General features: G+C 39.1%; 5 protein-coding genes across 7 annotated transcripts; 1 reads left to right on the forward strand and 4 right to left on the reverse strand.

Moving 5' to 3' along the window:
• Positions 1-317: 317 nt before the first annotated feature.
• On the reverse strand, positions 318-1,538 carry gd (gastrulation-defective). Of its 2 annotated transcripts, none has more exons than XM_068285050.1 (4): positions 1,183-1,538; positions 964-1,114; positions 769-894; positions 318-630 (listed from the first exon to the last, which is right to left on the reverse strand). In XM_068285050.1, the coding sequence occupies exons 1-4, from the start codon at positions 1,393-1,395 to the stop codon at positions 452-454; spliced, it is 669 nt and encodes a 222-aa protein (XP_068141151.1). In that variant the 5' UTR covers positions 1,396-1,538; the 3' UTR covers positions 318-451. The 2 variants fall into 2 exon arrangements, with proteins under 2 accessions (XP_068141151.1, XP_068141152.1); XM_068285051.1 differs by having other exon boundaries at positions 501-630; positions 705-894.
• Positions 1,539-1,730: 192 nt separating this feature from the next.
• Positions 1,731-4,584, reverse strand: LOC137573184 (thioredoxin domain-containing protein 3 homolog). Its single transcript, XM_068285049.1, is given in 8 exon segments — positions 1,731-2,325; positions 2,390-2,579; positions 2,634-2,953; positions 2,955-3,244; positions 3,311-3,953; positions 4,028-4,099; positions 4,160-4,263; positions 4,322-4,584. Coding segments are annotated over 8 exon segments (2,235 nt in total). The 5' UTR covers positions 4,413-4,584; the 3' UTR covers positions 1,731-1,800.
• A 291-nt stretch (positions 4,585-4,875) lies between these two features.
• On the reverse strand, positions 4,876-15,496 carry fw (furrowed). Of its 2 annotated transcripts, XM_068285285.1 has the most exons (15): positions 15,479-15,496; positions 13,483-13,898; positions 9,458-9,723; positions 8,919-9,393; positions 8,687-8,839; positions 8,448-8,597; positions 8,199-8,375; positions 7,840-8,135; positions 7,366-7,774; positions 7,125-7,304; positions 6,933-7,059; positions 6,751-6,863; positions 6,337-6,690; positions 5,756-6,271; positions 4,876-5,690 (listed from the first exon to the last, which is right to left on the reverse strand). In XM_068285285.1, the coding sequence occupies exons 2-15, from the start codon at positions 13,601-13,603 to the stop codon at positions 5,557-5,559; spliced, it is 3,471 nt and encodes a 1,156-aa protein (XP_068141386.1). In that variant the 5' UTR covers positions 13,604-13,898; positions 15,479-15,496; the 3' UTR covers positions 4,876-5,556. The 2 variants fall into 2 exon arrangements, with proteins under 2 accessions (XP_068141386.1, XP_068141387.1); XM_068285286.1 differs by lacking the exon at positions 15,479-15,496 and having other exon boundaries at positions 13,483-13,905.
• On the reverse strand, positions 9,585-27,442 carry LOC137573359 (glutathione hydrolase 1 proenzyme). Its single transcript, XM_068285287.1, is given in 7 exon segments — positions 9,585-9,723; positions 25,218-25,738; positions 25,800-25,993; positions 26,059-26,748; positions 26,750-26,915; positions 26,969-27,095; positions 27,155-27,442. Coding segments are annotated over 6 exon segments (1,788 nt in total). The 5' UTR covers positions 27,252-27,442; the 3' UTR covers positions 9,585-9,723; positions 25,218-25,224.
• On the forward strand, positions 22,228-24,349 carry LOC137573292 (uncharacterized). The gene is made up of 5 exons (XM_068285187.1): positions 22,228-23,152; positions 23,220-23,346; positions 23,418-23,584; positions 23,658-24,010; positions 24,069-24,349. The coding sequence occupies exons 1-5, from the start codon at positions 22,442-22,444 to the stop codon at positions 24,223-24,225; spliced, it is 1,515 nt and encodes a 504-aa protein (XP_068141288.1). The 5' UTR covers positions 22,228-22,441; the 3' UTR covers positions 24,226-24,349.
• Positions 27,443-27,639: the final 197 nt, after the last annotated feature.

The raw sequence follows: 27,639 nt of genomic DNA on the forward strand, positions 1-27,639 counted from the left end.
TAAAGCTGTTGAAAGATCATGACATGACATGGTGGCACTCACATTTCTAGAACGGGGGGGCTTGCTTACCGCACTTCATCCTTAAGCATTATGACAACAATGTCCGCATCGTATGTGGTTAATTGGCTTTTGTAGTCCGGATGAATGTAAATACCATCTACAGGAGCTGCGAGAGATCCCTCCTCGTTCCAGTTCTTTAGATTGTGTCTTCCCAAAAATACTAACACCTCGTTGGCCGTATACCTTTGATTGAACATCTTGAAGCAGTGAGCCGAACTAATGACCACACGCCTCGAGACTAGAGTGCCGCCGCATTGAAAGTCAAGAGAAGTTAAATTGTTGACATATATGGCCGCTAGCCAGGGCCATGAACCACGTGTGATCGATGGCAAACTATTGGCCGTTACCGTGCTGTCGTCCACCTCTCCGTCTCCATCCACCTCCTCATCGTCTATAATGTGCTCAATCTCATCGTAGTCGTCGAGAGAAGCAAAAATTGGTGACGAAGATACCGATGGATCAGTGGCGCCGGATCGACTTTGGGATTGCTGCTTGTTACGCTGCGGTAATCGAAAGTCCAGACTGCTATCGCTCTTGCCACAAATCTCCCTTGGTGAATGAAATGGTTTTCTACAATCAGAGTGAAGAATTATTTACGAAATGTTTTTATATCTTTGGAGGGGAGGGGGTAAACTTCAACCGACCACAATCCGGATGCATACTTCTTGAACTGGATGTGCGGCTTGTGTGTCTCTGGCATCTCCTTACCACCAATTCCGGGCATCGATTCCAAATCGAATTCCTCACCGCCGCCCGCAGTGATCTTTTTATCGGCAATGAAGGTCACTTTTCGTATATGTTCCAATTGGATTTGGGTCATGAAAATACTATGCTCTGCGTATGATATATGGAAATCATTCTAGAACCAACATATGTATGTACAAAAGACTACAGTGTACTCACCGCCGGATCCGAAACAAATAACATGATTATTGGCCGAAATTAGAATTAACTTGGGTGGAAAATGATGTTTGGGAAATCGTATTTTATAGAGGACAGGGGCAAGATGTGTGAACTGTCCACGGGTCAGCAGCTCAATTTCGCCAAGGTAATTCTGAAAGGAATGCCTGGTACTTGTTGTAAGAGGAGGCAATGGAGAAGCTTACTAAAAAATCCACTTACCGTAGTTGGTTTGCCGCGCATCGAGAGGGTAACGCGCAGGTGCAGTGCCTGATTTACGTCCGGATTTCGCACGGCGATCAGACCGAACCATTCATTGCCATCGAATCTGTATTGAAAGATCTTTGGGCAGGGACTAATTGGCATTCCCTGGGCTATGGCCTTGGTCACATGCTCGAAGCAGATTAGTAGAATTGTTGTTAATTGCACTTTCATCTCAATTTACGCACACACACATACACTCAAGCATATAAGCTCTCATACACATGCGTGCATACACACACACTGATACACATATGCGTATGTAACTGCATTGGTTTAAACAATAAATAGACTTAAATAATAAAATCCTCCACAAAAAGAAATAAGGAATAACCACCTGTTGGCGAAATCTGATATTATGCTAATACTTTGTTAAAAGAACAATTTTAAATTTAGTTCACTGCAAGTTATTTGCGCGCGCCAGGGCTACAGACTCGATAACTATCGCGGACTGCTATCGAATACACTATCGGTGACTGTTATCGAATACAACAGTGCTGGAAAATGTATAAAATCGTTACAGTTTTTTTTTTTGAATAATTTCAGTACAAAAATTTAACATGCTTATATGGAAATGATTTATTCGGCATCTGGTGGCGGTGCTTCTGGTGGCGGTGCCTCTGTAGGTGGTTCCTCTGCTGGCGGTGCCTCTGTTGGCGGGTCTTCTGTTGGCGGTGCCTCTGGTGGTGTTGGCTCTGGTTGCGGAGCCTCTGTTGGTGGAGCCTCAACCGGAGGTGTCTCTTCTTTCGGTGGTTCCGGTGCAACTTCCGGTGGAGCTGACTCTGGTGGTGCGGATGTCTCGGCAACAGCCTCACCTGGTTGAGGTACTTCTGCTGCAGCTGTATCACTTGGAGCTGATTCATGGGTAACCTCCGCCACCACCGATTCACCTTCTGGCGCTGGAACACCCTCTCCTTCAGTTGTAGGTGGAACAGCCGCTTCACCTTCAGCAATAAGAGAAGTTTCCTTCTCAATATCTTTACCTGGAGGTTGCACATCGGTTGAAACTCCTGCTCCAGCATCCGCGGGCACGGTTGTACGTTGAGGTTCAAGGCTCGCCGCCTTTTCGCGAGCCTTCTCTGGTATTTCCTCACTTTTCTTGCCCTGGAAAAAGAAATTGCGACTCTGATAACAAAAATCGACGAATATAATTAAGTCTGTGGACTACCTTTTTAACCTTCTTCTGTTTAACATCAGCTGGCGGCTCTTCCTGTTGCTTATAGTCCTCTGGAAAGAATTTAAGAGCCTCGTCATGTCCGGCTGTCACGTTGGGACTGACATAGCTGGGTCCGTACGAGACCAAGGAGAGCATCATATTGGATTGCACCTTATTGACCTTGAGCACAATTTTGTCGCTCCTAAAAAAACACAAATTAGAAGAATGGTCAAAAACTGTAGAATAAATTACTTACAGCAATTGCTCTGGATAGTAATCGTATTTGTCTGTGGAATTCGCTATTAACTCTGTTCCGTCTGGATCGTCGTTGGTAAAGTAGCCATACAACGGCACCTCTTCCCTATGACGCTCCACCACGTGCATTATCTCTCGGCGTTTGGTGGCATCGAATGCCATGATAATATGTGGCGGTTCTGGTTTTGGGTCTGGTGGCAAGAAACCTGTCGTTTGACCTCGGAAGAACATATAGATAAGGGCAGCATGGGTGCGTCTATTATTGGGAACCCACACGGCCGGCATCTTCACGGTTTTTGTGCGAGTCAATGGTTTGGGGGGGTTCTTCCTCCTTAACTTCCTCTTCTTCCTCACCCATATCGTCACCCAAATCCAAGTCCAAGTCAATATCAAATGGCATGCTCGGAAGGGATGGTAAACCATCTGCTCCATATTCTGGTCCATCCTCCTCACTTCCTTCTTCTTCACCATCCTGTTCGGCTACCTCCTCGTCTACGGCAACTGGTGTGGCGTCCTCTTGATGTGTTGGCGACTTCAATTTGGGATGCTTTTTCCCTTTAACCGGCTTCTGCTCCTCTTCTGAGCTCACATCTTCGACCCACACTTCGCCCTCTGTGTGAGAGGCAAAAATTATGAGTTATAATTCGCCCTACTATCTGATTAACCACTTTAACTTACCCTTGAGTTCCACTTCAAATTTGATCTTCATGGGCGATATAATAGGAGGAATAGCATGCTCCTCAAAGAATTGATCATTTGGCGGGGCAGATCTCTCCCTTGTCAGCTCATGCGCATATGCCGCCAGCACATTGGGGACCGTTCCCACGGTCTCATCGATCTTCCAGAAGCACATGAGCAATTCCTTGCCATCTAGCTGTTTCAGCACATCGGGAGGCATTGGATTCCTACACGCATAATTGACAATATCAAATTGTTCGGTAGTCACTTGAACAACTTTGCGATCCTTGCACTGCATTTTGAGTGGTTCTGCGGGCTCTGTTAATTTCTTAAACATATCGCGATTAACTTGCGGTCCAAAGACTGTGATTCCAATATCCGGCATATTCTCCATAATGGCATCCGTCACTTGGTTCAGATAATCATTTTGTTTCTTATTCTTAGCATCACGTTCAATCCGTTCGAGCTTCTCAATGGCTTCGGTCTTCACACGCAACTGTTCCACCTCGATGGGTTGGAGCTCTGCTATATCATATAAATGTGTACGAGGTAGCTTCTGCAATGTCTTCTCCAGCTCCTTTAAGACCACAGCCAAGAGCTTTGGGGCATCAGTACCATACATAATATTCACCGCCTTGCCGCCCTAATGTATAAGGATGAAAAATTGAGCTCTCTGAAAATCTGGGAGCTATCAATCATAAAGACAGATTATCTTACTGTTACAAACAGCCAAGTGGGCTCACTCCTCTTATTGAAACGCTTTAAATCTGTGATTGTATCCGATTTGCACTAAATAAAAAGGTAGCGAATTCATTTAACCGATTAGCAACATAACAATTATCTACATACAATGGCCAACTGCAAGTTATCACCGCCATATTCAAGTTTAACCCTACGCAAACTACCAACCATACCCAGACAAGGACCGCACCAGTCCGAGTAAACATCCAATACTGCAAAGCGAACAATAAAACCATTACAGGTAATCCATATTCATCCACATATGCCTACCTAACAATCCAGGACGTTCCAGGAACTTGGCAAAATCCTCATCGTTCTGTAGATCCGCCTGCAATTGCTGCACCGCTCCCTTCTTCGCCATCGTCGTCTACATAAGCAATTTTAGCCAAATAATTAAAAACAATATATGACCAGAAATTTTGAATGATTCACCGAATTATAAATTTCATAATGAAAAAATGTTCAACTTATTTTCCAAATTTAATAACTTTCCGTTTTTTTGTTGTCTGTTTGTTTGTTTCTTTATGTTTTTCTCTATGCCTAGGCCGAAAGAAAAACAACATGTATGTATGTAATTTTTTCGAGAAATTATTGATCAAACATATTTCCAACTTTCTTATCGAATGGATTGCAACAACAAAAATGCATTCTTATTGTAAGCAATCTAAAGTGAAAATTGGAAATTCCATATATTAATTTGTTTGATAATTTACTTACTTCATTTTCATTATATTGAAACTAGATAGTCATTAATAGATATATAGTCATAAATATAATACAGTTCATATAAATATTAGAATAAGTAAATCAAGACACAGATTCAATTGTAATCAATCGTAATAAATTAGTTAACCACATATTTATTTAAGTTAAAACCAAATGGTTTTCTCTTCATGTTTTCTTTTGATTTTTTGATTTTATATGATAGTGAGTTCTTACACATTGCATAACAAAAATTACACACTCTGATTATTATCATACAAGTAAATACACTTAGATTTAGAATTATTTGAAAAAAAAAATGTATATATATATAGTAATAATAATAACCCCAGAAAAAAAAACGTACACACATGGAACAGAAATCGTGCTCTCATTTAGCTTCATTTTCATTTCGTTTGACTTATTTCCCATGTGAAAATTAAAAGCCTTTCTACTTGTACACTTTGCCAACAAGTCAATAAATATGGATGGTTCCTGCAGTGTTAATAATAATAATATTAGTTTGCAGAATTGCAAACTGCATTAGGTACATATATATAATTACAATGTTACATATTATTATTATTATGCAATCTGTTCTGATACATATGGAAATACAATACATACAGTATAAGTAGGTATAAGCAAAGGCAACAGATAAAACATTTGCTTTAAGGAAACTACGAGTTACTCACATCCTTTCTTAAACAATAACTATATACAAAAATCAAAACAAAATCATCTATCTTTAATCGATGATAATGATTGATGATGAAGATGCGTGTCGAGGGAGGGAGCTCCCTTTATCGGACGGAGATGCCATTAATTGTAATTACATTGCTGGCAACTGGCTCGGGTTCGTATACTTCATCGTTGGTGCGCATCTCGTAGGGCGCATCGTAGAATTGTTCATTTGGTATTTGGTCATAGATGTTTTCTGCAATTTCAAATCAAGGAGCAAAGTTACTCGGGATTTTCACAATTGAACCTGAGCAGTCTTACCGGATCGATTATTATTATTATTGGTCTGACCGCCTGCCTGGCCATTACTATCGCCTGGCTGTCTTCTTCCTCCATGGAATGTATTGAACGTGGCCGATTGATTGTTGTCCATATGCATGCGATTGTTTGCCTCCAGCGTGGAATAGGACATGACTGCCGCATTGCGTTCATCTTTCGTTTCGGCTGCTTGCACATTCTCCGTGTTCTTCACTGGTCTGGCTTTGTTTCGGTATAAAAATATGAGACCAAAAATAACCAGCAACGCGACAATAACTGTCGCTCCGATTCCTACACCGGTGCCCAATTCCGAGCTCTCTTGACCCTCCACAGCGGCTAGTTCACAGTGAGGCTGCTTTCCGCTCCAGGCTCCATCTTCCGTGCATTTGCGCAGATATTGTCCAATCCGATTGTAATTGGGTATGCAATGATATTCGGCGGAGCCACCATACAAAGTCGAATCGTTGACCACAATAACACGGCCATTATCAATGGCCAGAGGTCGACCGCAGTCAACAGCTGTGTTTGGATAGTTGTAAATACTATTTATATTTTCCCTTAAAAACATATTAGTCTTTACTTACGTCTGCATGTTGGACTCTTGCCCGCCCATTTGCCATTCTTTTGACAGATTCGCGTATCGTTGCCCATCAGGATGCGGCCCTTAAGACATTTAAAGGTGGCCACAGATCCCACAGCACGTGTACCCGCATCCACAGTTAAACTATCGCTAAGATTCGGTATATCACAAACAACTTCAGTGCATTCGGGTGCCTCATGACTCCAATTGCCGTGCTCAGTACACAAACGCCGCGAAACTCCGTTCAATTTAAAGTTCACATTGCACTCGTATAACACTGCAGCACCATAGTAAGTGGCGTTCGTTGCCAATGTCGTCTTTCCATTGGTGATATTCTCCGGCGCTCCACATTCGACATCTGTGAATAAAAATTATGAATTCGCGAAGTTGCTGGGAATTTTTTAACATGTTTACTTACAAACACATTCCGGAATAATGCCGCTCCACTGGCCACTATCTGTGCAGGTGGCCAGAGCCTCACCAACCATTTTGTATCCACGTTCACATCGGTATTTAGCCAGGGCGCCAATTCTGAGAAACAAACAGAATATTTCAAATATAAATATATAGTTGGACTTATAGTCAGTTTCTTAGACCTACTTGTATGTCTGCGCCGTATTCTGTAATGATTCTGCTGTGCGTATTAGAGTACGTCCGTACATGCGGTCATTTCCTGTCACCGAGAGCAGACTATGGGTGGCTCGCATTGGCTCTGGGCAGCGTATTTCTATAAAGGATTGGACATCAATAATATTAGTGTCAAAATATAATGCATCGACATTTTTTCTTTACCTTCACACTTCGGCGAGGCATCGCTCCAAATACCCGATTGCAAACACTGACGTTTCACCACGCCGCTCAGTTTATGTGACTGAGTGCAGCTGAATACAACCTCGGAGCCCACATAGGTGCTATTGCTCACATACTTATGACTGCCATAGGGAATGGGCAAAATAGGACCACAATCGATATCTGAAAACACAATCAATGGCAATGGCAATGGCATTCTCTGGGAGATCATCATTTCACTTACATTCACAATATGGAGCATCTGAGCTCCATTCGCCACTGTCAAGACACTCTAACACCGAGTTTCCATGCATTATGTGGCCAGGATCGCAATTATATTGAATTTTTGAATGCACATTATAGTCATAGCCAATGACAAAGGAACCGGCTGGCACTTGGGGAGCCTCACACGTAACTAGTTCACAGACAGGCGCCTCGCCTGACCATTTGCCGTCTCTGGTGCAGCGCAGCTCGGATGGGCCGTCCAGCCAATAGTCCTCATCGCACTCATACTTTACAACCGAATCGACAGTAGTGGTGCCATTAAGGAGAACCGCAACACCACGATCGGGTCGAACCGGTGCGCCGCAGTCAACAAATCTGCATGAAGGCGTCTTGCTTGACCATTCGCCACCAAGGCCACAAGAGATAATCTGATGACCCAGAATGATTAGTTAAATTAAGCTCCAAGAAGTATATGGTTTGTTCAATTACTTACCGCCTCGCCAACAAGCACATAACCTGGCTTACACTCATATATCGCTGTAGATCCGGCCCTTTTGTCATTGAAGCGAACATTGCCACCGTTTATGGGCTGTGGATCGCTACACCAGTCCACCAGACACTCCGGCTGTTTACCGCTCCAGCCGTCTAGAGCGCAAGTCCGATTCTCATTACCAATCAAGGTATAGTTCTCGTGGCAGCTGTAGGTGGCCACCACTCCAAAGCTGGTGCGATCTTCCGACAAGTGAATGGAACCGAATTTCAAATCGGGCAAAGCTCCACAGTCAACATCTGTTGTAAGAAATTATTACAATCGTTTATCATGGGCAATCCAGGTGGTGAGAGTTAACCTACATTTACAAGTTGGTGCTCCACCGCTCCATGTTCCGTCCATTCTGCACTCCCGTTCCGTCTGGCCAATAAGTGAATGTCCCCTGGGGCAATCGTATTGAATCTTCTCCCCCAAAGTGAATTTCTTTCCAATAACCGTGGTGTTTTGCTGTGCATCAGGAGAGCCACAGGATAAAGGAGCTAAGGAAATTGAATATACACAATATAGTTGGGGGGAAAACACATTAAAATTCTTTTGAATATTTAACTTACAATGCTGACAAATGAAATGCAGATAATCCAGATTACAGCCCACATCGTTCCACAACCAGTTTCTGGCGCCATCCAAGACAACACAATTCTGTTCGCCGTTGTAGTTATTTGGCTGATCCTTGCCCCAGGTGGGTTTCTGTACAATTTCACCTGCATTAAAGATAAGGAAAATAATAATTAGATATGTTTTTGAATTATCCAAACTATTTTATTCCATTTTCCATTCGATGTGGACGCACCATTAACCCATTTCCATGTGCGAGACGTAATGCCCGGCTCCTTTTGGGCACCAATCCAAACCAATTGCGGCTTTAGCTCACTTTTACGGCGCTCCAGCTCGGATAGAATGTATTGGCTAGTTGATCCACGAAAGTCGTGTACCAAGTCACCACCTGAAATGCATATACATACATGTATGGTATATTGCCGCCACTCCTTGGCAGACTAACTACTTAGATGCTGGCCACTCACCTGTCTGTTGGCAAATACTTTTCGCCTTCTCGAAGCTTTCACCTTTTGTTACATGAAAGTCGTAGCAGGTTTTTGCGAATGTCGTCACCACAGTGTCCACCCCGAGTTTGGGGCTCAGGCAACGGTCAACGGAGAATTCGTCATTGGTGAATGTCTCGACCTCGCAAAGACTGAGACTGCCCTCGACACCGACCAACTGTATGGCGACATATTGGCCTATCAGCGGTCTAGCACAGGTAAATGTCTTAACGACCCCCTCATCCAGAGTGCCGGGATACCAGGCGCATAGCGGATTTCTTTGCAAATCTGTGCTGCTGTTGCCCACTCGAATCTCAAGATCCTGCAGTGGCTGATGACCGCAACAGCCGCGCGTTGTAATGCGCACCACATGGACAGCCTGTGGTGTCAAAAGATCCACCCGCCACCAGGGCGATGGCTCTTTCTGTGTCTCCGAACACTCCTGTCCATCAGGATTCTAGAAAAAGGTGTGCAAAATCATTGTAGATACAATTAAAATCTCTAAAAGGTCTGTCACTTACCTTATTACCAGGTTTACCATCATTCGCATAACTAGCGGGTCCGCTCCGTGTGTACGAGCTTTGATTGACCGGCTTGCGGTAGGCCACATTAACACCGCAAAAGGGAAGTTCCCGGTCCCAGCCGGTCCGTGCATCGCACTTAATGGATGATGACCCAAACAACTCATAGCCAGGGTCACATTCATAATGTGCCTCCGATATACCACCAACCTCGCTGGCCACAGTGCGCACTTTCGCATTTAAAGGCACTGCTGGCGGGCCGCAAACTGGAAGTGAATGAAACCGAAACACGAATATATCAGACTCGTTCTTCAAGCTACTGAAATGAGTGAGTATATAACATATAGATGGGTGATATGTATGTCTACACAATACATACATACGTACATATTTCTCTAGGTGTGCCCCCCCTCTCTCTCTCTCTGTCTCTGTATCTACTCAACAATTTGAGTTTGCATATGAATCATAATTATAAAAAAATAGAACAACAAAAGCTGACCCTCTCTGGTTGTCGGTAGTCTTTACCATTTACGAAACCTGCAAAAATAACTCCTATAAGCAATAAAACAAGAGAAAACCTGCTGCAAAAATAATTTTTATAATACAATAACAAATTATAATTTCTTTTGTAATCACTTCAGGTGAAATCGTAAAATTCAGGAAGACAAGAAAGAAAAGAAAGAAAGAAAAAAAACTATTTGGCTAGGGCACTAAATCGACATTAAATCCAAGTGATTAAAATTACTAAGATCAGCTAAAGGGATCTCAGTAGCTTTTGATTACTTTCAATTCTAAGCCATTTAGATGAAAACTCTCACAATTTGTTATCTCCTAAAGTTAAGAACTGTAATTAAATTTAAAGACCGAATTACTTCCGATCATTTTGGGGTTAGGAAGGGGCCGATGATCTTTTTAGAAAACTTGACCGGAAATTGCAGTTAACAATAATTGCAGTTTATGGTGACACTTGTTGTCGACCAGTGTTGATCAACAGTTAAATGTTGTGACGTTTAATAACTTGTTAGTTAACCGGACACTGGAGTCTAGTTAATCATCTAACATTGAGCAAAAACCAACTTTAGTCTGGAGTGATTAATTAATATATCAACGACAACATCAACAGAATCGATCCAATCCGATTCGTTTCGATCCCTCGCCTCATATGGCAAGCGACAAGTCTGGTCAAGTCTGGTTTTCGTTTTGATTAACGGTTAAACGGGGGCGTAATTAAACTCAAAACCGTTAAAATATATTTATATACATACATATGTATATGTATTTATGTAACTAAATAAACAAGTATTTAGGTAAAGTCTGTGTGCATTGTTGAAATTTCGAGTCTATCATATGATTTGAAGTGCATTGTGTTTGCAAATGAATACAAGTACATGGAAAAAACAAAACAATAAAACAAAAACTAAGTATTTAATATATGTACCTGTATGCAAATACATAGATCTAAGATTAAACAAAGCCTGCTCGATCTCTCAGTCTTTTAGTCTCTCATTCAGGTCTGTGTCTATTCAGTGTGAGAGAGTCAAGTTACTTTGCAAGTCAAGTCAAGAACACGAATAAAACAAATACTCAACATTTGGCCAACACTCAAGACACTATGCGAAATGTCAGTTAGAACAGTTCAGACCAACTAACCAACCGACAGACGGACCGACATTCTGATTCTGAGAATGCCTTTTATGTATGTAAAGCCAGTTGGGTCTTGGTCTTTTGACTTTATGTGGGCGTTTGTATCTCCTTCTCCCACACTTTGGTCTCAGATACTTTGATTAAGAACATGACCTGTACCTGTGACCTCTCCACCTTCCTCCTTGACAACAATATTGTCCATGAAAATATTCCCATTTGTGGGGGCAATCTTAATTAATTCCCCCCCGCCACCCTTATATGAACATATATAAATACATTTTTTTTCGTTCCCATATTTATGCAGATTTTGCACAACAGACAGAGAATAAGAATGAGTAGCTTTTAGCTACTTACAACTTTCTCACAATTGTTTATAGTTTAGTCGTCGGTTGCTAGTAAAAGTCAATGTCGTTTTCTGTTTTGGGGTGCACAGACAATGAAACTTTTTCTTAACGTTTTCTAGTAAGAATGAAAAAAAAGGCAGGCAATTTGGCAAACCAGAAAACATCTCCTACACTCCCATGTGGAAACATGTTTTTCCATAGTCGTTTTTTAGTTTCAGTTTCTTTTTGGCTAAAGGGCAGGAAACACAACGCGCCATCTGTCTCCAGGGAGAGCACTGCAAGAGAGGGCTGTGACCTCGTTTTCAGTCTTTAACTGCCTTTTGGCTGGCTGCTTTCCATACCCTATAGCCACATAATCTGCAAAGGTATATTGAGCATTGCACATCAATTTTAAACGGATATTGAAAAACCTAAATACCCAAAAACCCATTAAGCCATATTTCAGCCATATTCACCTTGGCTAATGATTGTGATTGAGGGAGGGTTTGGGAGCAAGTTAGGGTATTTTCTGTGGTCGTTTAAATCAGCTTTTCATTTGGAACTTTATTTTTTGTTCGTTTGGTCTCCTAAATATGGCCTATGATCTGCCGGCTGCTAGGTAAAGCCAAAATGTGCGCGCGGGAATTTTGCATACAAATGTTCCTTCCTTCGGTTTCGGCTTTGGCTTCAGTTTCGGTGTGTGTTTTGGGGTTTGGGTTGAGATGTTTGCTTTTCGAGCTCAACTGCAGCTGTTGACGTCAAGTTTTTCTTTTCGTCTTATTATTTTTGCTTTTATTGTCTAAATACATTGCAAAAAAAAAAAAGGAAGAGGTGGAGGAGCAGGAGGAGGAGGAGGAGAAAAAGCTAGCTGGCTGGCAGCTCTGCGCTTCGATGATGTTATTAATGCCCAACAGCCGAAAAGCTGTTATTGTTATGAGTCTCAAATCGCATTCATCCGGTTTTACCGGTGTTTATGATATATACATACTTATATATATATATACACTACACTCTAAATGTATATGCATCTCTATATATACATACATACATATATCGTCAAGTAAGTGTGTATCGAGAAGGGTGCCTTATTTTGTTGAGGGCGTGGCATCTACATATAATGTATGTATGAAACGTAGTCAACTCAGAATGCACCATAAAAGACAGAGGGCGAGAGCGAAAGAGAGATTGAAAATAATAATGTAGCTATATGGGTAAATAGGGCGGGAGGCCTGCAATCATCGAACGAGTTGGATGGCTAGAAAGGTGTCTTGCGAATGCCGTTATTATGACAACATCAAATGGTCAAATGCTCAAAATTCGTACGACATTTGATATACATTTCACGTAGGAGGGCGCAATGTTTTTGAATACTCGTAACAACAGTGAAATGTTCAAACTCAATCACGTCTCTCAAATGTTTCCCCAGACACACATACATTGAACTTGTGAAACTTGTGAAGTAAGAATGACACACTCACACACACACACACTTAAAAGACGAAACAAAAGACCTCAAGTGCCAAATTAGCAAATTAGTCAAGATCAATCAGTCGAGATATCGCATGAACCAGAGATCACATTCAAAAATAACATAATATCAACAGAAATAAACGATTTCAAAGCCCATCAATTCGAAAGGGACTTCCGTAACTCATTCAATTTAACTTCACAGACTAGAATCAAACTTTCTCTTTTCAGATGTTAAGCCCTAAATTTTTCCCAAATGAATCTATGATATAAGATTGTTAATCCAAAACCTTTTCAATCCTTGAATTAAATGTTCATTAAGAGTATGTATCTTGAGAGTTGAGTTGACCTTCCTTTTTGCGAATTTAATCTAGTGTCGTTATGCTTTGCCAAATGACCAAACATTTCAGATCATTTGGCTTAAGATGACTGAAGATGCAAATGACATAATTCACCATTTTGTTGGCTAGTGTTGTATGGCATGTGAATGTCCTTGCACTTGACATTTATCATTAAATTGTTTGCTTGGCTTATTGTTAGTTAGATGAAAGTTGAGATGGTTAATAACGAGACGGGTCAATTTGAACTCACTTTGGCAATTTCCGGCTGCGCTTAGCATCAAAAGTAGCAGCAGTGTGTGGTGTAGGGTGGAGATTGAAAAAGTCATGGCTCTTTCCAATGTTTTAGGCAATAACTTGCCACCAGCAAACATTCTGTGATAAATTGTATTGCCGCAGATGTTGATGTAGCTGCTGCTGATGATGATGATGATAATTATAATGATGTTGCCGTTGGTTGTTGATTAGCTTCGGGCCTTACAGTTGCTGTTGGTATTTGTGTAGCATCACCAGCGATTAATTCATGCACACACTATATAGTCATACATTTATGTACATACATACATACATACATACATATATTCATATATGTATGTAAATATTTATGGCGTGAGGCAGGTCTTACATATGTTTATCAGATTTTCACTTTGCATTCACATTGAATTTCCACTGCATAATTACATATGTACTTATTTATGTATGTGCACCTGATGTATATACATACATCTATATATATATATACATATATTACTGCATAAAACAAAAACACACACACACACACACAGAGTGAGACCAATATGAATATGTATATGAAATTGTAATCATTATAATGATGGAATCCACAATTGTCGGGCAATGACTTTACCAATGTCTGCAAGCTAATTAAACTAAAGCTAAAGCAACAAAATAAAACAAAACAAAACAAACAAAAAAAAAAAGTCTTTGGGCTTTCATCGCCGCAACTAAGTTAAAGCTTCCCCCATCTTAGATATAAATCTATACATACATAGATATAAAATATGTATATCTATATGTATGCCTGTGGCTTTAGTTGTGTTTTGACCGATTGTTCAATCAACCGAAAATATGGAAAAGTAAAAGTCATTTGGATGGAGTTTCCCTTTTCATGTCTCTTTTTCTTTTAGACAAGTTTCTTGACTCCAGTTTTTTTGTCAAGGATATAGCAAAGTGTATCATTTAGTTGACTAAAAAAAAAAAAAAAAGTCCTATTGTTAACTGATCTTGACAATAGCATTATAATTTTGAGTAATTACTCGAAATACTTTCAAGGTTTTTTTTGGCTTCATATACAGAATATTTATTTGGTCTGTGCGTATACGTGATAAATTCCTCTCTCCGCCTGAGGATCGATATTGATAAGCAACTTTCATTAGAGTGTAGAAATATATATATATATATATGTATACATAAATGTGTCTTTCACTAATTATCATCGAACTGCAGCTTTTTTTTTGTGTGTGTGTTGCTCGGCGACTTGATTAATGCTTTAAGCCGCCTCTGGTGAAGAGTTGGTAAAACTTTGTTTTACCAATTCGATATCCGATATTGGTACATGTACATACATATGCATATATAGGTAGATATGTAGGTATATAAGGTGCTAATTGAAACCATATGAGAAAGTAAATACTTTGAAATATTGGAGCACGAACGACACACACACACACACACACATAAACAAACGCACACACAGTTGACAGACATACAGACTTGTTCCCGATTTCGGTAATTTGTGTCAAGCATACATATATGTACATACATACACACATATATATGTATATAAATTTATATTTATATGGCCACATCTTTATTTCTTTCTTTCTTAGCCACTTGGCCAGATTACAAAATTATCATTATTATTTCGGTGGGAGTTTTTGGTGGTTTGCCAAATTCACTGACCAGTTCACACACACACACACACACAGAAAAACTCAACAAAAAAAAAAGAAAAGAAACCTATTCACAGGTCTGGCCTGGATTGCACCTTCCAGGGAAGGGATCGTGTCGTGCAGCGGCACCTTCTCAAAGTCTGAACATGAACTTATTAGTCTTTTTTTTTTTTTGGTTTCGGTGCAATGTGCATGTGCCACCATGTGAATAGATTATAGATTTTTATTATTATTATTAACAGAGTTAATGCCAGTGGTGTTAGACCACAACAGCAGCAACAACAACACTACTACTTCTACTACTATAGCATTGGTAAATTGAACCGACGCGATCCTAACCGATCTTGCGATCCGTACGCCTGACACGTCTGCTTGGAATGAAAGTTGACTTATAACTGGTTTATTTTTTTTCAAAAAATGTATTTTTTTTTTCAGTTTGTTGTATTTTTGTTCAGTTACAGAAGTTCGTAGAGTAGTGCTGCGCATGTGCACCGACGACGGAGACGACGGAGACACGACCGTCACCATAAGGTTGATTGGCTGGTCCGTATGGTCGGTTGTTGGTTGTTGGCTTGTTTGCTTGGTGGTCGGCTCGATCGCTAGCTGGCTGGTCGGTTGGCTAGCTAGCTAGCTAGCTATCTGGCTGGCTGGCTGGCTGGCTGGCTGGCTGGCTGGTCGGTCGACTGTTTGTCATTGTGGCATTGTTGCCGACGCGAAATACAAGCTGCGCAATCGCAAAGCTTTACACAACATTGTGGCGAGGTTGGTTTAAATGTTAACGTACACTCTCCAATGTTCCACTTTAAATTACAAAAATCTCACCTATTGTTGATCCTTCAAGGGAAACTTTTTCAATAACTTTATTTTCTTGCAGTTGCAATGATTGAACTTCAAGAACTTCTTTGTTTCCCAATCACATGTAAAAACAGCTAATTTAAACAGCTGATCGACTGCCACTGCATGTTGTAAACTTTTGGGACCACCCTCGGTGGTAGAGCGGTGGCCACAGCGCTTTGTCTGCTGCATTGTTGACGTAAAATGGCTTGCCCAGCTCACAGCAGTTCACAACCCGAACCTGAGTACAATTTAACGAAAGAAATAAGTCGACAAAACCCGTACTAAAACTGGAGTACAGTAAAAGCTGTGTTCTGTTTAATTCTATTAATTGGCATGGCCAAGAAACTTAAGTCGCCAACTGTGGTCAAATACAAAGCGGTATATATATAGAAATAAGTATAGTTACCTCTATCTCTACCTACACACCAAGTCTCTCTCTCTCTCTCTCTTGGTTAAAAGGGGCTTTAGTTATTTGCCATTATTATGTTTCCCATACTTGTCCTAATTCACTTCAATGGTCAATGTTCGGTTTAGCGATATCGGTATCGGTCTCGGTAGCCAGATACTTGAAAATTTTCAACTATTTACGAAATTCGAAAGCCATTCTTTAAGTATATTTAGCATTTTGAACTTTAGTTCAGTTTGCCTTGTCTTTTTTATGGCTTAAATGAAAGTTGACTAAGCCATTTTAAAGAGGTGGGCAACATTAAGAAATTAGCCAAATTGATTCATAAGAACTGTGGGCGGGTTTTCTATACACTATTACGGAAAGGGATATGTAATTAAGTGAGCTTGAGTCGTCAAATTAAAAAGGATTAAAAAGTAGTCAAATCTCTTTTAATTTGTAACATTGTATAAGAGATACTATTGGCTTCATTTGTGAAAATTAACTTAGTTTTTAAAATATTCTGGAAAAAGTTATGGTATAAATAGATTGTTATTTGTTATCATAGTTAATTGAAATCGAAAAGAATATGATGCGGTTTTATTTTAAAGGATTCTTTTGAGATATTTTTTGGTTTTGCCAACTTTATACAGAGTATTGTTTGGTCGATGTCTCGACCTGTTTATTTTTTGTTGTTTTGGCTTTAGCAAATTAAAACACGAGTGGGCCAAAAATCATTGAAACAGATCAATCTGCCAGCCTGTTGCCAGTTGTTGGCCAGTCACAGCAATTGCATCTGCTCTGATCCAATAAATAATAAATATATTATCCATGACAGAAATAACAAGATTTTTGTGTTTCCCAAAATGCAATGGGCCGTTGCTTTCCGCAATTGTCGTCGACTTGGTTAGAGTTGCATTTGGCCCAATCTCTGTTGGCTCTGGTGTCAGAGTTTTAAACTAACTTTGTAATGCTTCAGTTGGTAAATATTATTTAACGTTTTACTAATGAAATAACTGAATTAACTGCTAAAACAATAAAAGAAAAGCAAAGCAACAACAACAACAGCAAAATAACAACCACCAACAGCAGCAACAACAACAACAACAACAATAACAATTCGATAGTCTTGCAATCCGAGGGCCAAGAAAGAGAAGCAAAACACAAATAAAATGAAAAATAAAAAACAAAACAAAAACCAACAACAACAATTAAGCTAAGTTGGTTTTGCAAAAGCTTTTATATATTTTATATACATATACATACATATATATACATATATATATATATATATGTATGTGGGCTACACATATATCACATTTAAATTAAGAGCTTAAACCGACATTAGCGTAGACTATGATATATGATCTTTTAAAGGGCATCATAATGAATTTCGCAAAAATCTTTTGCAGTGCCAAAGACAAGCAAATATTACACAATGCTTTTTTCTCACTAAAAGAGGTAGAGGTTCTCAATTACCTTTGATAAATAATGAATCTGATCGATATCAGCACATTTGATATCATTATTTTTAATTCTAATTCTATAAAGAGCAAGCTTACAACTATACTCGTTATTTGGTGGGAACTAGATGGGAACACTTTATATACACACTTTATAAATACACTTTTTATATACATATCAGATTGTATGATCAATCTGCTTGTGGCCTTTTGTTGGCCACATATATACATACATAGACCTAAGTTTCAATGATTCTTATTTATATATAGCAAGTAAATAATAACACAAAAGGGAACTTTTACATTTGGTTACTATAACATATAGAAATGAAATATGTCTTTCTTTCTTTGGTGGTGTACTTGTACACTTTGGAAAGGCAAGGAATGGCAAGAGTATATACTTATGTATGTACATATGTTCATATATGTTTATGTATATACATATTCGAATGACGAAGCCCCAAAGACTTTTATTAATTATTGATATTATTTATCGATTAAGTCAACGAAATTTTATGCTAAGGTCACTTTGAATGCATATGAATAATCGTGTGAAGATTGCTGCTTACATATATACAATGAAAAGTATGTATTTTCATATGTACTTATATATGTATAGTGTATAACAATGTGGGCTTTGCATAAAATGTATAAAACAGATATCTGCTTTTTACATTTTCGATATTATTAAGTAATTACAATAATTTTTAATTTTTATTTGTCGTAATAAAAGATAATCATGCTAATCAACACACTACACACAAGAAGTTAACTACTAGATCTTTAAAATAATTTGCAATTAAAAAACCAGAGGGCCGGGGCTAACTTCGACCGCGTCAAAGTTTGTATACCCTTGCAACTTTTTTGGTAACTCTTTCATTACCTATTAGCCATCAATGTGGAAGAACGTTTTATCTAAAAAGGCTTATGTTTGCGAAAGAATGGCCTACAATCATAGGAAATAACGAAGATATTGATCAAAATCACTGTTTTCCACCGATCGTTCCTATGGGAGCTATATGATATAGTCACCCGATCTTTATCAAATTCGGCACAGTCATTAACATATATATTAAATTAAGAAATGTTTAATTTAAAAGCAATCGCGTTAAAAGTAACGAAGTTATTTACAAAAGTCACTGTTTTCGTCCAATCGTTCCTATGGGAGCTATATGATATAGTCACCTGATCTTGATCAAATTTGGCATAGTCGCTTATAGGCGTAGTAAACTCTCTAATATTAAGTTTCACGACAATAGCTCAGAAAATAACGAAGTTATTGAGAAAGTCACTGTTCGTGACTTGGCCGTTTGTTTGGGAGCTATATGATATAGTCACCCGATCTTGATCAAATTTGGCATAAACGCTTATAGGCGTAGTAAACTCTCTAATATTAAGTTTCACGATAATAGCATAGAAAATAACGAAGTTATTGAGAAAAGTCACTGTTCGTGACTTTGGGGTTTGTATGGGAGCTATATGATATAGTGGTCCGATCCGGCTGAATCCGAGATATACAACGCCTGCAGTATATACAAGCCTATGTGCAAAATTTCAGCTCTGCAGCTCTTACGGTCTAGGAGGAGTTTGCGTTGATCCAGACGGACGGACGGACGGACGGACGGACGGACGGACGGACGGACGGACGGACGGACGGACGGACATGGCTAGTTGAACTCGTCTCGTCGTGCTGATCAAGAATATATATACTTTGTATGGTCGGAGATGCTTCGTTCTATGCGTTGCACACTTCTGACCAAAATTAATATACCCTTTTTGCAAGGGTATAACTAGTAAATGTATTTTGAAAGTCAATCAAAAGTTAGCAAAATTATATATCACCGAAGTTATATGTTTTTCAGAATAGTCCTTGATTATTCTGAGTACCTATTATTTTCAGACTGTATTTCAATTCTAAGCAATGAAGCTGTAGCTCAAACACTCTATCTATTTTTGCGTCTTGTATTATTATAATCTCTATTATGAGATATTTCTCAGTATATTGGGCTTTTCGATAAATAGTTTCTATAGCAGGTATATGCTATAGTGGTCCGATCCAACCTATCTCAATAAGGCAATCAAAACTTTAAGTTTCTTTACAATATTAAGAGCGTGAAGTTGACAGGTTCAAACGGACATGTGTAGCTATATTGACTCGATTCTTATGCTAATTCAAAATAGATATACTTTATGCGATCGGATATACTTTTTTTTTTTCATCTCATCTGTCATCTGCTTTATAATACTTTAATTTTATAATATTTTCTACAAGGCTATAAAAATAAAGTTCGTTTTCCTTACATAATTTTGTATGAAAAAAACTGTATAAGATTTTAAATTGTATTTAGCATTAACGATTATTTACAATGATCAAAATCTAGTAAAATTTTTTAACAATACATGATTCCAAGTTTACAACGACATAATTATGTTTTAGCGTCTCAAAAAGTTGACTTTAACTTAAAATTTGGTCTGAGATACTAAACAAAAAGTTTGTTATGGCAAGTTTCTCATGTAATGCCATATGTTAATCACAAATACACAAGCTTCTTTATGCGAAATGTGGGGAAAGAATAAAATGATATGGCTCCAGAATTAATCATGTACATTATAATAATAAATATAATAATCATTATGCAGGGATATTGTAGGTATTAGTCACCACTTTTTGTGTTTTTCATATCACTTACAACTCATAACTGTGCTGTGGCTGGGGCACTAGTGATCAAATGTATTTCGATCCTTAGTCTGAGAGGAAATTAAAGTCTTTGAATTGAGAGTGAGAGAGGGCGAATTATTTTGGTTCTAGTCTTTTTAATGTTGTGGGCCCCTTTTCTAAAGTGGAATTCTATTGTCAATAGTTGGAGAAATGAAAGAGAAATCGTAATGGAGGAAATGTTTTCTTCTTAGGCAGCTGACCCTCATCATAATCGTCATCACCATTATCACCATCATGATCATCATCGTCGTCATCATCATTGGCAAGATCTTCGTCATCGTTTTGGGTTGTTTTTGGGCCCTCTCTTTGATGTTAAGGCTTGATCTTGGCCACGTCCACGAACATTGCAGCAATGTAACCACTGTTAGCCACTCACTCACTCTCCGCTTTAAATTTCGATGGGAGTGCAGCCAGGTGAGTGTGCGTGTGTGTGTGAGTGTGGTGTTGGTGTGTGTCTGTGTGTGTGATCGCAGGTAAGCGCTACAGTAGCGAATGAGTAAACCTGAGCGGAGTGAGTGAGTTGGTAAACGATTGGCGAGAGAGCGAGCGAGATACGAATACGTATGGAAGCGGTTTGCTTTAAGCGCTCGATCAGAGACCAGAGGCCGGAGACCGGAGACCCAGAGACGTTTGTATGAGCAGCGGTGCTGCTGCTGTTGCTGCTGCTGGTGAGAATTATTTTTAGTTTGTTTTTGCCTCTTGGTGCGTACAGTTGCAATTGGGGACGTGTGGTTGAGGTGGTGTTGGTGGTGGTGCCGCGTCAATTAGTTGTTATTTTTTGTTTGTTTGTTTCAATCCAAATACGATTCGATTCGATTAAATTTCGATTTGAGTTTGTTGTGTCTAGAGAAACGTTTACAAGATCTATTTCAACTTCTGTTCGCTTGTGAGGCAATTGAAAGTTTTAAACTTTACGTTATATATACATACATACTGACTATATATAGTGTCTATGTGTCTATGGTGTATCTTTTGCAGACGATTTTTAAATAGATCAAAAGCAAAGTTTTGCAATCACCAATTTTGGTTGATTGTACAATAGAGTGAGAAAGAGAGAGGGGGACACACACAGGAACGGAAGCATGTTTAGCGGCCCATAACGTTACCTTTTTTGCTTCTTTTTTGTTTTGTTATTGTCCAATTATTATAATTTAGTGTCGCTTTTTTTTGAGAATAAAAGAATATTAGTGTAAAATATATTCAGCTTGACAAACAACGAAAATTGTTAGGGTTTGTCGAATTTGTGAAGAGTTTTCAACTGGCTTAAACAGATAGATGATTATGGCTTGTATCTCCATACAAAATGTATCTACACTTGTAGGTGTATGTATCTATAGCTCTAACTATTTGTGTGTCTGTGTGTGTGTGTGTGCGTCTGTGTTAGCATCAACAAGTTTTGAAACGGGCTTACAAATGGGAATGTGAAACCTTGTTGGCCAAGTCAAAAGTTCTCATTTCTATGAAGAGGAAGTTTTGGTTACAATATAACAAATAATTGAAAATCAACATAAATAAGTCATTTGACTGCTTGCAAAAGAGTTACCTTATTAAAGTCAAGTCTTGTTAGGCTAAAACGAAGATACTATGAAAGTCGTTGACATCAACAAGTGTGGAATGTTATTTTGCTTTTTCTGCACTTAGTCACACTAACTCACACTCTCTATTTCTCTTACTCTCTCAAATTCTAAACCTCTCTTTTGTTTTTTCTTTCTCTCAGGTAATGCCCAAGAAAATGTCCATGCTTAGAAGAGGTCATTTATGTAGTTGATAGTTCCAGTTCCAGTTAACAAGCCAACTGAATTGATTAGTACAATTTTGCATGGACTAAATACACAGACATATGTGAGTGAGAGACGAAGAGGCATGCAAAATTTAGAGTTAAATTAGAGAAAATAGCAATGCAACAAGCGCAACAGGTCCGTCCCATAAGCACCTATGACAATTTAGGCGCCAATGCTAGTACCAGTGTCCAGCAGCAGCAGCATCCAATGAGCAACATAATCTTCAGTGCGGGAGAAAGTGCAAAACAAGTAAAGGTGCAGCCACAGGCAGTAAGGCAAATAGCTCAACAGCCATCATCATCATCGCCGGGCGATAGTGAAACTTTGTCCAGAGCAATGACCGAAAACGATAATGAAGATGATGATGATGAACAAGACCAAGAACAGAGAAAACTGCAAAGGAATGCCAATTTCCAAAATGGCAATGGTGGCAATAACAACAACAGTCAGCACAGTATTGCAGCGGTTAAGGCCGCTCTAAATGATGCGAAATCTAAATTTTTTGGTATTAACAATTACGAATCAGTGGCAATAGCACCAACAATGCAAGTCAGTAAACCAGAGGAGCCAAAGTATCAGAATGTTCCACAACGTAATAATAATGCAGTGAACCAGATACAGAAACCGAATGCTAATGATCATTCAATGGAGTTTACTACCTATTCACGTGACCCACAGCCGGGTCCAGCAGTCAGTCAATCAGATTTGCCATCTACAACAGCAACAGCAGCTACAACAACAACACCTGCAGAAACAAAAACATGGCGCTATGCAACAACCTATGAACAAATTCCGCTAAGTGATCTTGATGCTCCACAACCATCACAGGTAATTACCATCACATATGCATGTATGTATGTGGAAATCGGAGAATAACTCAAGTTGCAATTTGCAGGCTGTCTATATGAGCACAACGGTACCACAAAATATGAAGGGTATTAAAATCGCTGGACGACATACACCAACTCGTAATAGCCTAAGACACAGTCGCATGATAGTGGTCAATCACAAAAATAATGACAGTAAGCAGATATCGTGGAGAAATTTCCAAATTATTTCTGACTACTTTTCTATAATCCTGCTATTATTACAGCTCTACAGGAAGCTTACTCAACGCACATCCGGAATTTGAATTTATCACGGCAATTGTTGATCTTACAATTAGCTGTGGCACTTCTAATTGTTGGTCTTGCCATTTGGATACTGATACTAGCCCCCAATGCATCGATATTGATCAATCCGTATTTAAGTGGTCTATCGGTAAGTAGGCAAACAATAATTAACTAATGGCTAGCTGAAGAATGCGTTAACACATCACTCCTCATCTTGTTAGCTTCTATTGGCAAGTATTGCGGGTCTTATACTACTGAGACGAGATCACAGACCCGTTCAGAGGCCAGCAAATAATTGCTATAAAGTGCTTCTAGCTGAATCATATGTATTCTCGGCATTGGCACTGATCTTCTGCTGCCTGGCCTTGGTATGTGCGGCCATTGAGTTTGCTGCTCTGGCATCAGCTGTTAATGGATCCTGCGGATCGGCAACTAGTTCGCTATTAAGCTATCGCAATTGCACTTGTCTGCCCGAAGAGGGGCAGACAGTGGATGGGGAGGCAGCATCGCAACTAGATGAGACCACCACAACAATTGCAATTGCAACTGGACAGGAGAGTAGTCATTCAACAGAGTAAGTCAGAAAACGCAGTTTTGCATAAAAGATTTAATGGTCTATCTGTCGATTACAGGAGCAGCCAGAATTGTGGAGCATTTCGTAGTGAATGGAAATATTTATTGGCTTTCTCGATGGCTTTAAATTCATTGGGTATAATTGCAACATTCTTATATATAACAATATTCATTTGTTGCCATCGCAACAGAAAACAATTCTATACTTCTGTCTAAGAATGTTTTTGGTATCTACCGAGTTTTAAGTATATTACTTACATCATTATCACCAATTAACTAATATTAGTAGTTTCAAATCACAAAACAAATCACAACAGAAAAAGAAAAAAAAAAAAAAAAAAATATATGACAACATAAATAAATTATTGACCAGAAAAGAGAAAGTAAATTCGATTCTTGCTTACACCATAAAATTATGAAAGTTTTGCAACTCATTTCCTGTTTTCACTCTCGGCCCAAGAATTAGCAGACATTTCAATTTCTATATATGTATGTACATACATATGCGTATTTGTGAACGTGAATCGAATGCTATATTACGATAAACCAAAAATCACTTTCATTTACCTATTATTTTAGCTGAAGAACTTAAAATTTCTATATTTTACATTAAGCGATTACCATCTATGGCAATGGTATTCGATTCTATGGTCAACCTTTATTAATTACTTGAGTAATTCTACTGCCGTGGCATTGGATTACAAAAAAGAAAATTGTAATTGCCATGTGCCTACAACAAACACACGTACATATGTATGTATGTATGTACGCAACATGATTGATAGGTAGTTCTTACCATCAATGTTATTTTTTATCAATTCAAAATTACAAAATAAGTAGTTGAATAATTTATGGAACAAATACTTTTATCAGAAAGACTTAAAGACCTTTATAAATATAGGCCAGTTTATATGAAAGGAATTGGAATTTAAATATCCACTTAAACTTTGTCTAATCTTGACATTCGGAATATATAGCAATTCTTGCCCTTCACTTATTCAACTAAAACACATGTGGATAATGTAAAGTTTGTTATTTACATTTCGAGATAAATTTTTGGTTGAAATCCCTTTGTTATGATAATCTGATGAAATGAATGCAAATAGATAAAAGATAAGGGCCAGAATGGGTAAAAAAAAAATGGAGCACTTCAGCATCATTCTCCGATTTACTATGTAGGAGATATGTACATAACAATGAAAGCTTACCGTTTGTTTAAAATCCAGCAACTCCACCGATTTTACGATAATCGGAATTAACAGAAATAGTTCCATTAATCGTATTAGAAGTTATACCACACATTACAGAGCCACGATTAAGATAACGTTCACAATGATGACCCTTACTCTGTAAATCATTCACATACGTTTGCAGTAATCCGTATTCGTAGAAAAGAACATTTGGAAACATTTGATGGTGAAACCGATTTGCATCGATGGCCACTTTGATGTCACTGTCCTGCCAGAGTATGCGGATTAGCAGTGGAACCAACGTCGAAATGATTCTTGTACCACCGGCAGCGCCGACAGACAGTCGGACACGTCCAGTTGAACGTTCTGTGACCAAAACTGGACTCATTGAGGACATGGGTCGAGCCAATGGGATAATTGTATTTTTGCCCGATACATATGGCAAGTCAAAGTAGTTGCGTAGATGCTTAATTGAGAAATCGGACATGGCATTGTTAAAAAGAACTCCCGTACGTTGACCCATGCGACCGCTACCAAAGCTAAAAGCAATCGAAACATGAAGTTGATGGTCATATTGATTTGAAGTTGATTGATGCTTACTAAAAGTTAATGGAACTGGTGACCGAAACAGCATCGCCGTTGAGGAAAACGGATATGTGAGAGGTGCCGTGTTCTTTCCTCGCTTGTGTGTCTGCAGTGGCGCCATAGTAGTTTGAGTTATTGTGCGTTTGCAAGTCATCAATTTGCTTGGAAATAGTTGCAGCCAAATCCGAGCTGAGCATCTCATCTATTAGCTGGTGAGTGAAAGCGAGATGAAAACCACTTGTTGATTTAGAAGAGGTAAATGGAAAAAACTTACATTCTTGTCAGCTGACGGATCCAATTGCCAACGTTTTACAAAGCCAAATTTCAGTGCTTCGACAATGCGATGAACCTCCAGTGCCCCAAGTTTTTCAACTCGGGCAAAATCTTTGCGAAAGGCCCGCAAAATGTTCATTATAAATCCTAAAACCAGACCACTGCCTGGCGGTGGTATCAAATGTAAATCAAACTCATCCAAAGGCATCACAATTGATTCCCGCAACTCTGCTTCCGCTGCGCTAAGATCTGAAGCATCAATGGCGCTGCCCATGTCTCTTAAATCGGCTAGGATGTCATTGTGTAGAGATCCATTGTAGAAACTAGACCATCCTTCTTTAGCCAGTCTTTGGTAAGTAGTGCACAATTGAGCTGGAGGTCGGATAATTCTGCCCATATGCCAGAATTTTCCTGTTTTTGGATTAATGAACATTTTCTGTAATAGCTCATCGTTCCTAATCATGTCCTGATTTAGGATTAGTGCATCAAGTTGATGCTTGTACAGCGGATACCCACGTCGACAAAGATCCACAGTGGGTCTTATTAAATCTGACCAAGGAAGTTTACCGAATCGCTGATGAGCCACAGCGTACCCCTTAAGCTCAGTTGGCACTGCAATTGCCCAGCTAGACTGCTTTAGCTTCTGTTCACTGCGAAATATCGTAAAATTCTCGGCCAAAAGGGAAGCGGGGAGCCATTTCACGACCTAAAATACTAAATGACTTTCTCTCCTCATGCATATACACGTTCATCAGCATTCCTCCGCCCAAGCCCATGCTCTGCATTCCAACAAGGCCATTACAGAAAAGAGCTGTTAGGGCACCATCCACCACACTGCCGCCACTTTCCAGCGTCGACCTATATTTAAGTGAGTAAGGATTACAATGACAAGGCCACGGATCAATACAAACCTTGCGGCATCACTGCACACGCTATTGTCCGAGCAAATGGCTGCATTCCGGAATTCGTGCAATACAGAATGGGAAGGTGGCAACGGTTCGACGGGATTGGGAGGTCTTCTTGGAGCTAGATGCACAGCTAAACCCGAATAGATATGCGTTTATGAATTGAAATTAATCTTTAATAAAACTATTTACCACTCCTATCCGTTTGATTGTGCAAATATATAGCAAAAAGTAAGGCCAGAAGCGCCAACAAGCGAATACGTATATAAGAACAAATTGATCTATACATAAGTTGATTTTGGCAGTTTTTAAATTTTTGCAGATCGAATTGTTTAAATTTGTTCTCCACTATTATTTTCTTTTTGCTACTTTGTTATTTTTCCTGTTTTCGCTCGCTCTCTTTCTTACTCACACGCTGTGGCTATAAACCAGCTGAGTGCTATAGGGTGACCAACATTCTTTTGAAAACAGTAATCCCTAGGCGCGAAATTCAATTTGTATCTTTGAGAAAATTTTCATCTGCTCTTTTTGGACGCCAAATAAATATCCTGTGTATCCTTTCCTGCTTTTTTTGTATCTAAAGAGAAATCTTGATTAATAAACGCACAAATGTTAATTCCGTCGTGTATTAACAGACTCAACAGGAAATAGTTAACAGACTCAGAATGGGTTAACAG

Source organism: Drosophila tropicalis, unplaced genomic scaffold (genome assembly GCF_018151085.1).
Source record: "Drosophila tropicalis isolate 14030-0801.00 unplaced genomic scaffold, ASM1815108v1 contig_4, whole genome shotgun sequence".
Taxonomy (NCBI): domain Eukaryota; kingdom Metazoa; phylum Arthropoda; class Insecta; order Diptera; family Drosophilidae; genus Drosophila; species Drosophila tropicalis.

Bases quoted from the DNA above. Each gene is read 5' to 3' on its own strand.
- gd (XM_068285050.1), bottom strand. From the start codon at position 1,395: ATGAAAGTGCAATTAACAACAATTCTACTAATCTGCTTCGAGCATGTG. The intron at 1,115-1,182 runs GTAAGTGGATTT...CATTCCTTTCAG, and splicing joins TGCGCGGCAAACCAACTACG to AATTACCTTGGCGAAATTGA. The intron at 895-963 runs GTGAGTACACTG...TATCATACGCAG, and splicing joins TATTTGTTTCGGATCCGGCG to AGCATAGTATTTTCATGACC.
- fw (XM_068285285.1), bottom strand. From the start codon at position 13,603: ATGTTTGCTGGTGGCAAGTTATTGCCTAAAACATTGGAAAGAGCCATG. The intron at 9,394-9,457 runs GTAAGTGACAGA...ACCTTTTTCTAG, and splicing joins ATGGTAAACCTGGTAATAAG to AATCCTGATGGACAGGAGTG. The intron at 6,691-6,750 runs GTAAGTAAACAT...TTTTATTCACAG, and splicing joins CATTATTCCGGAATGTGTTT to ATGTCGAATGTGGAGCGCCG.
- LOC137573292 (XM_068285187.1), top strand. From the start codon at position 22,442: ATGCAACAAGCGCAACAGGTCCGTCCCATAAGCACCTATGACAATTTA. The intron at 23,153-23,219 runs GTAATTACCATC...TGCAATTTGCAG, and splicing joins ATGCTCCACAACCATCACAG to GCTGTCTATATGAGCACAAC. The intron at 23,347-23,417 runs GTAAGCAGATAT...CTATTATTACAG, and splicing joins CAATCACAAAAATAATGACA to CTCTACAGGAAGCTTACTCA.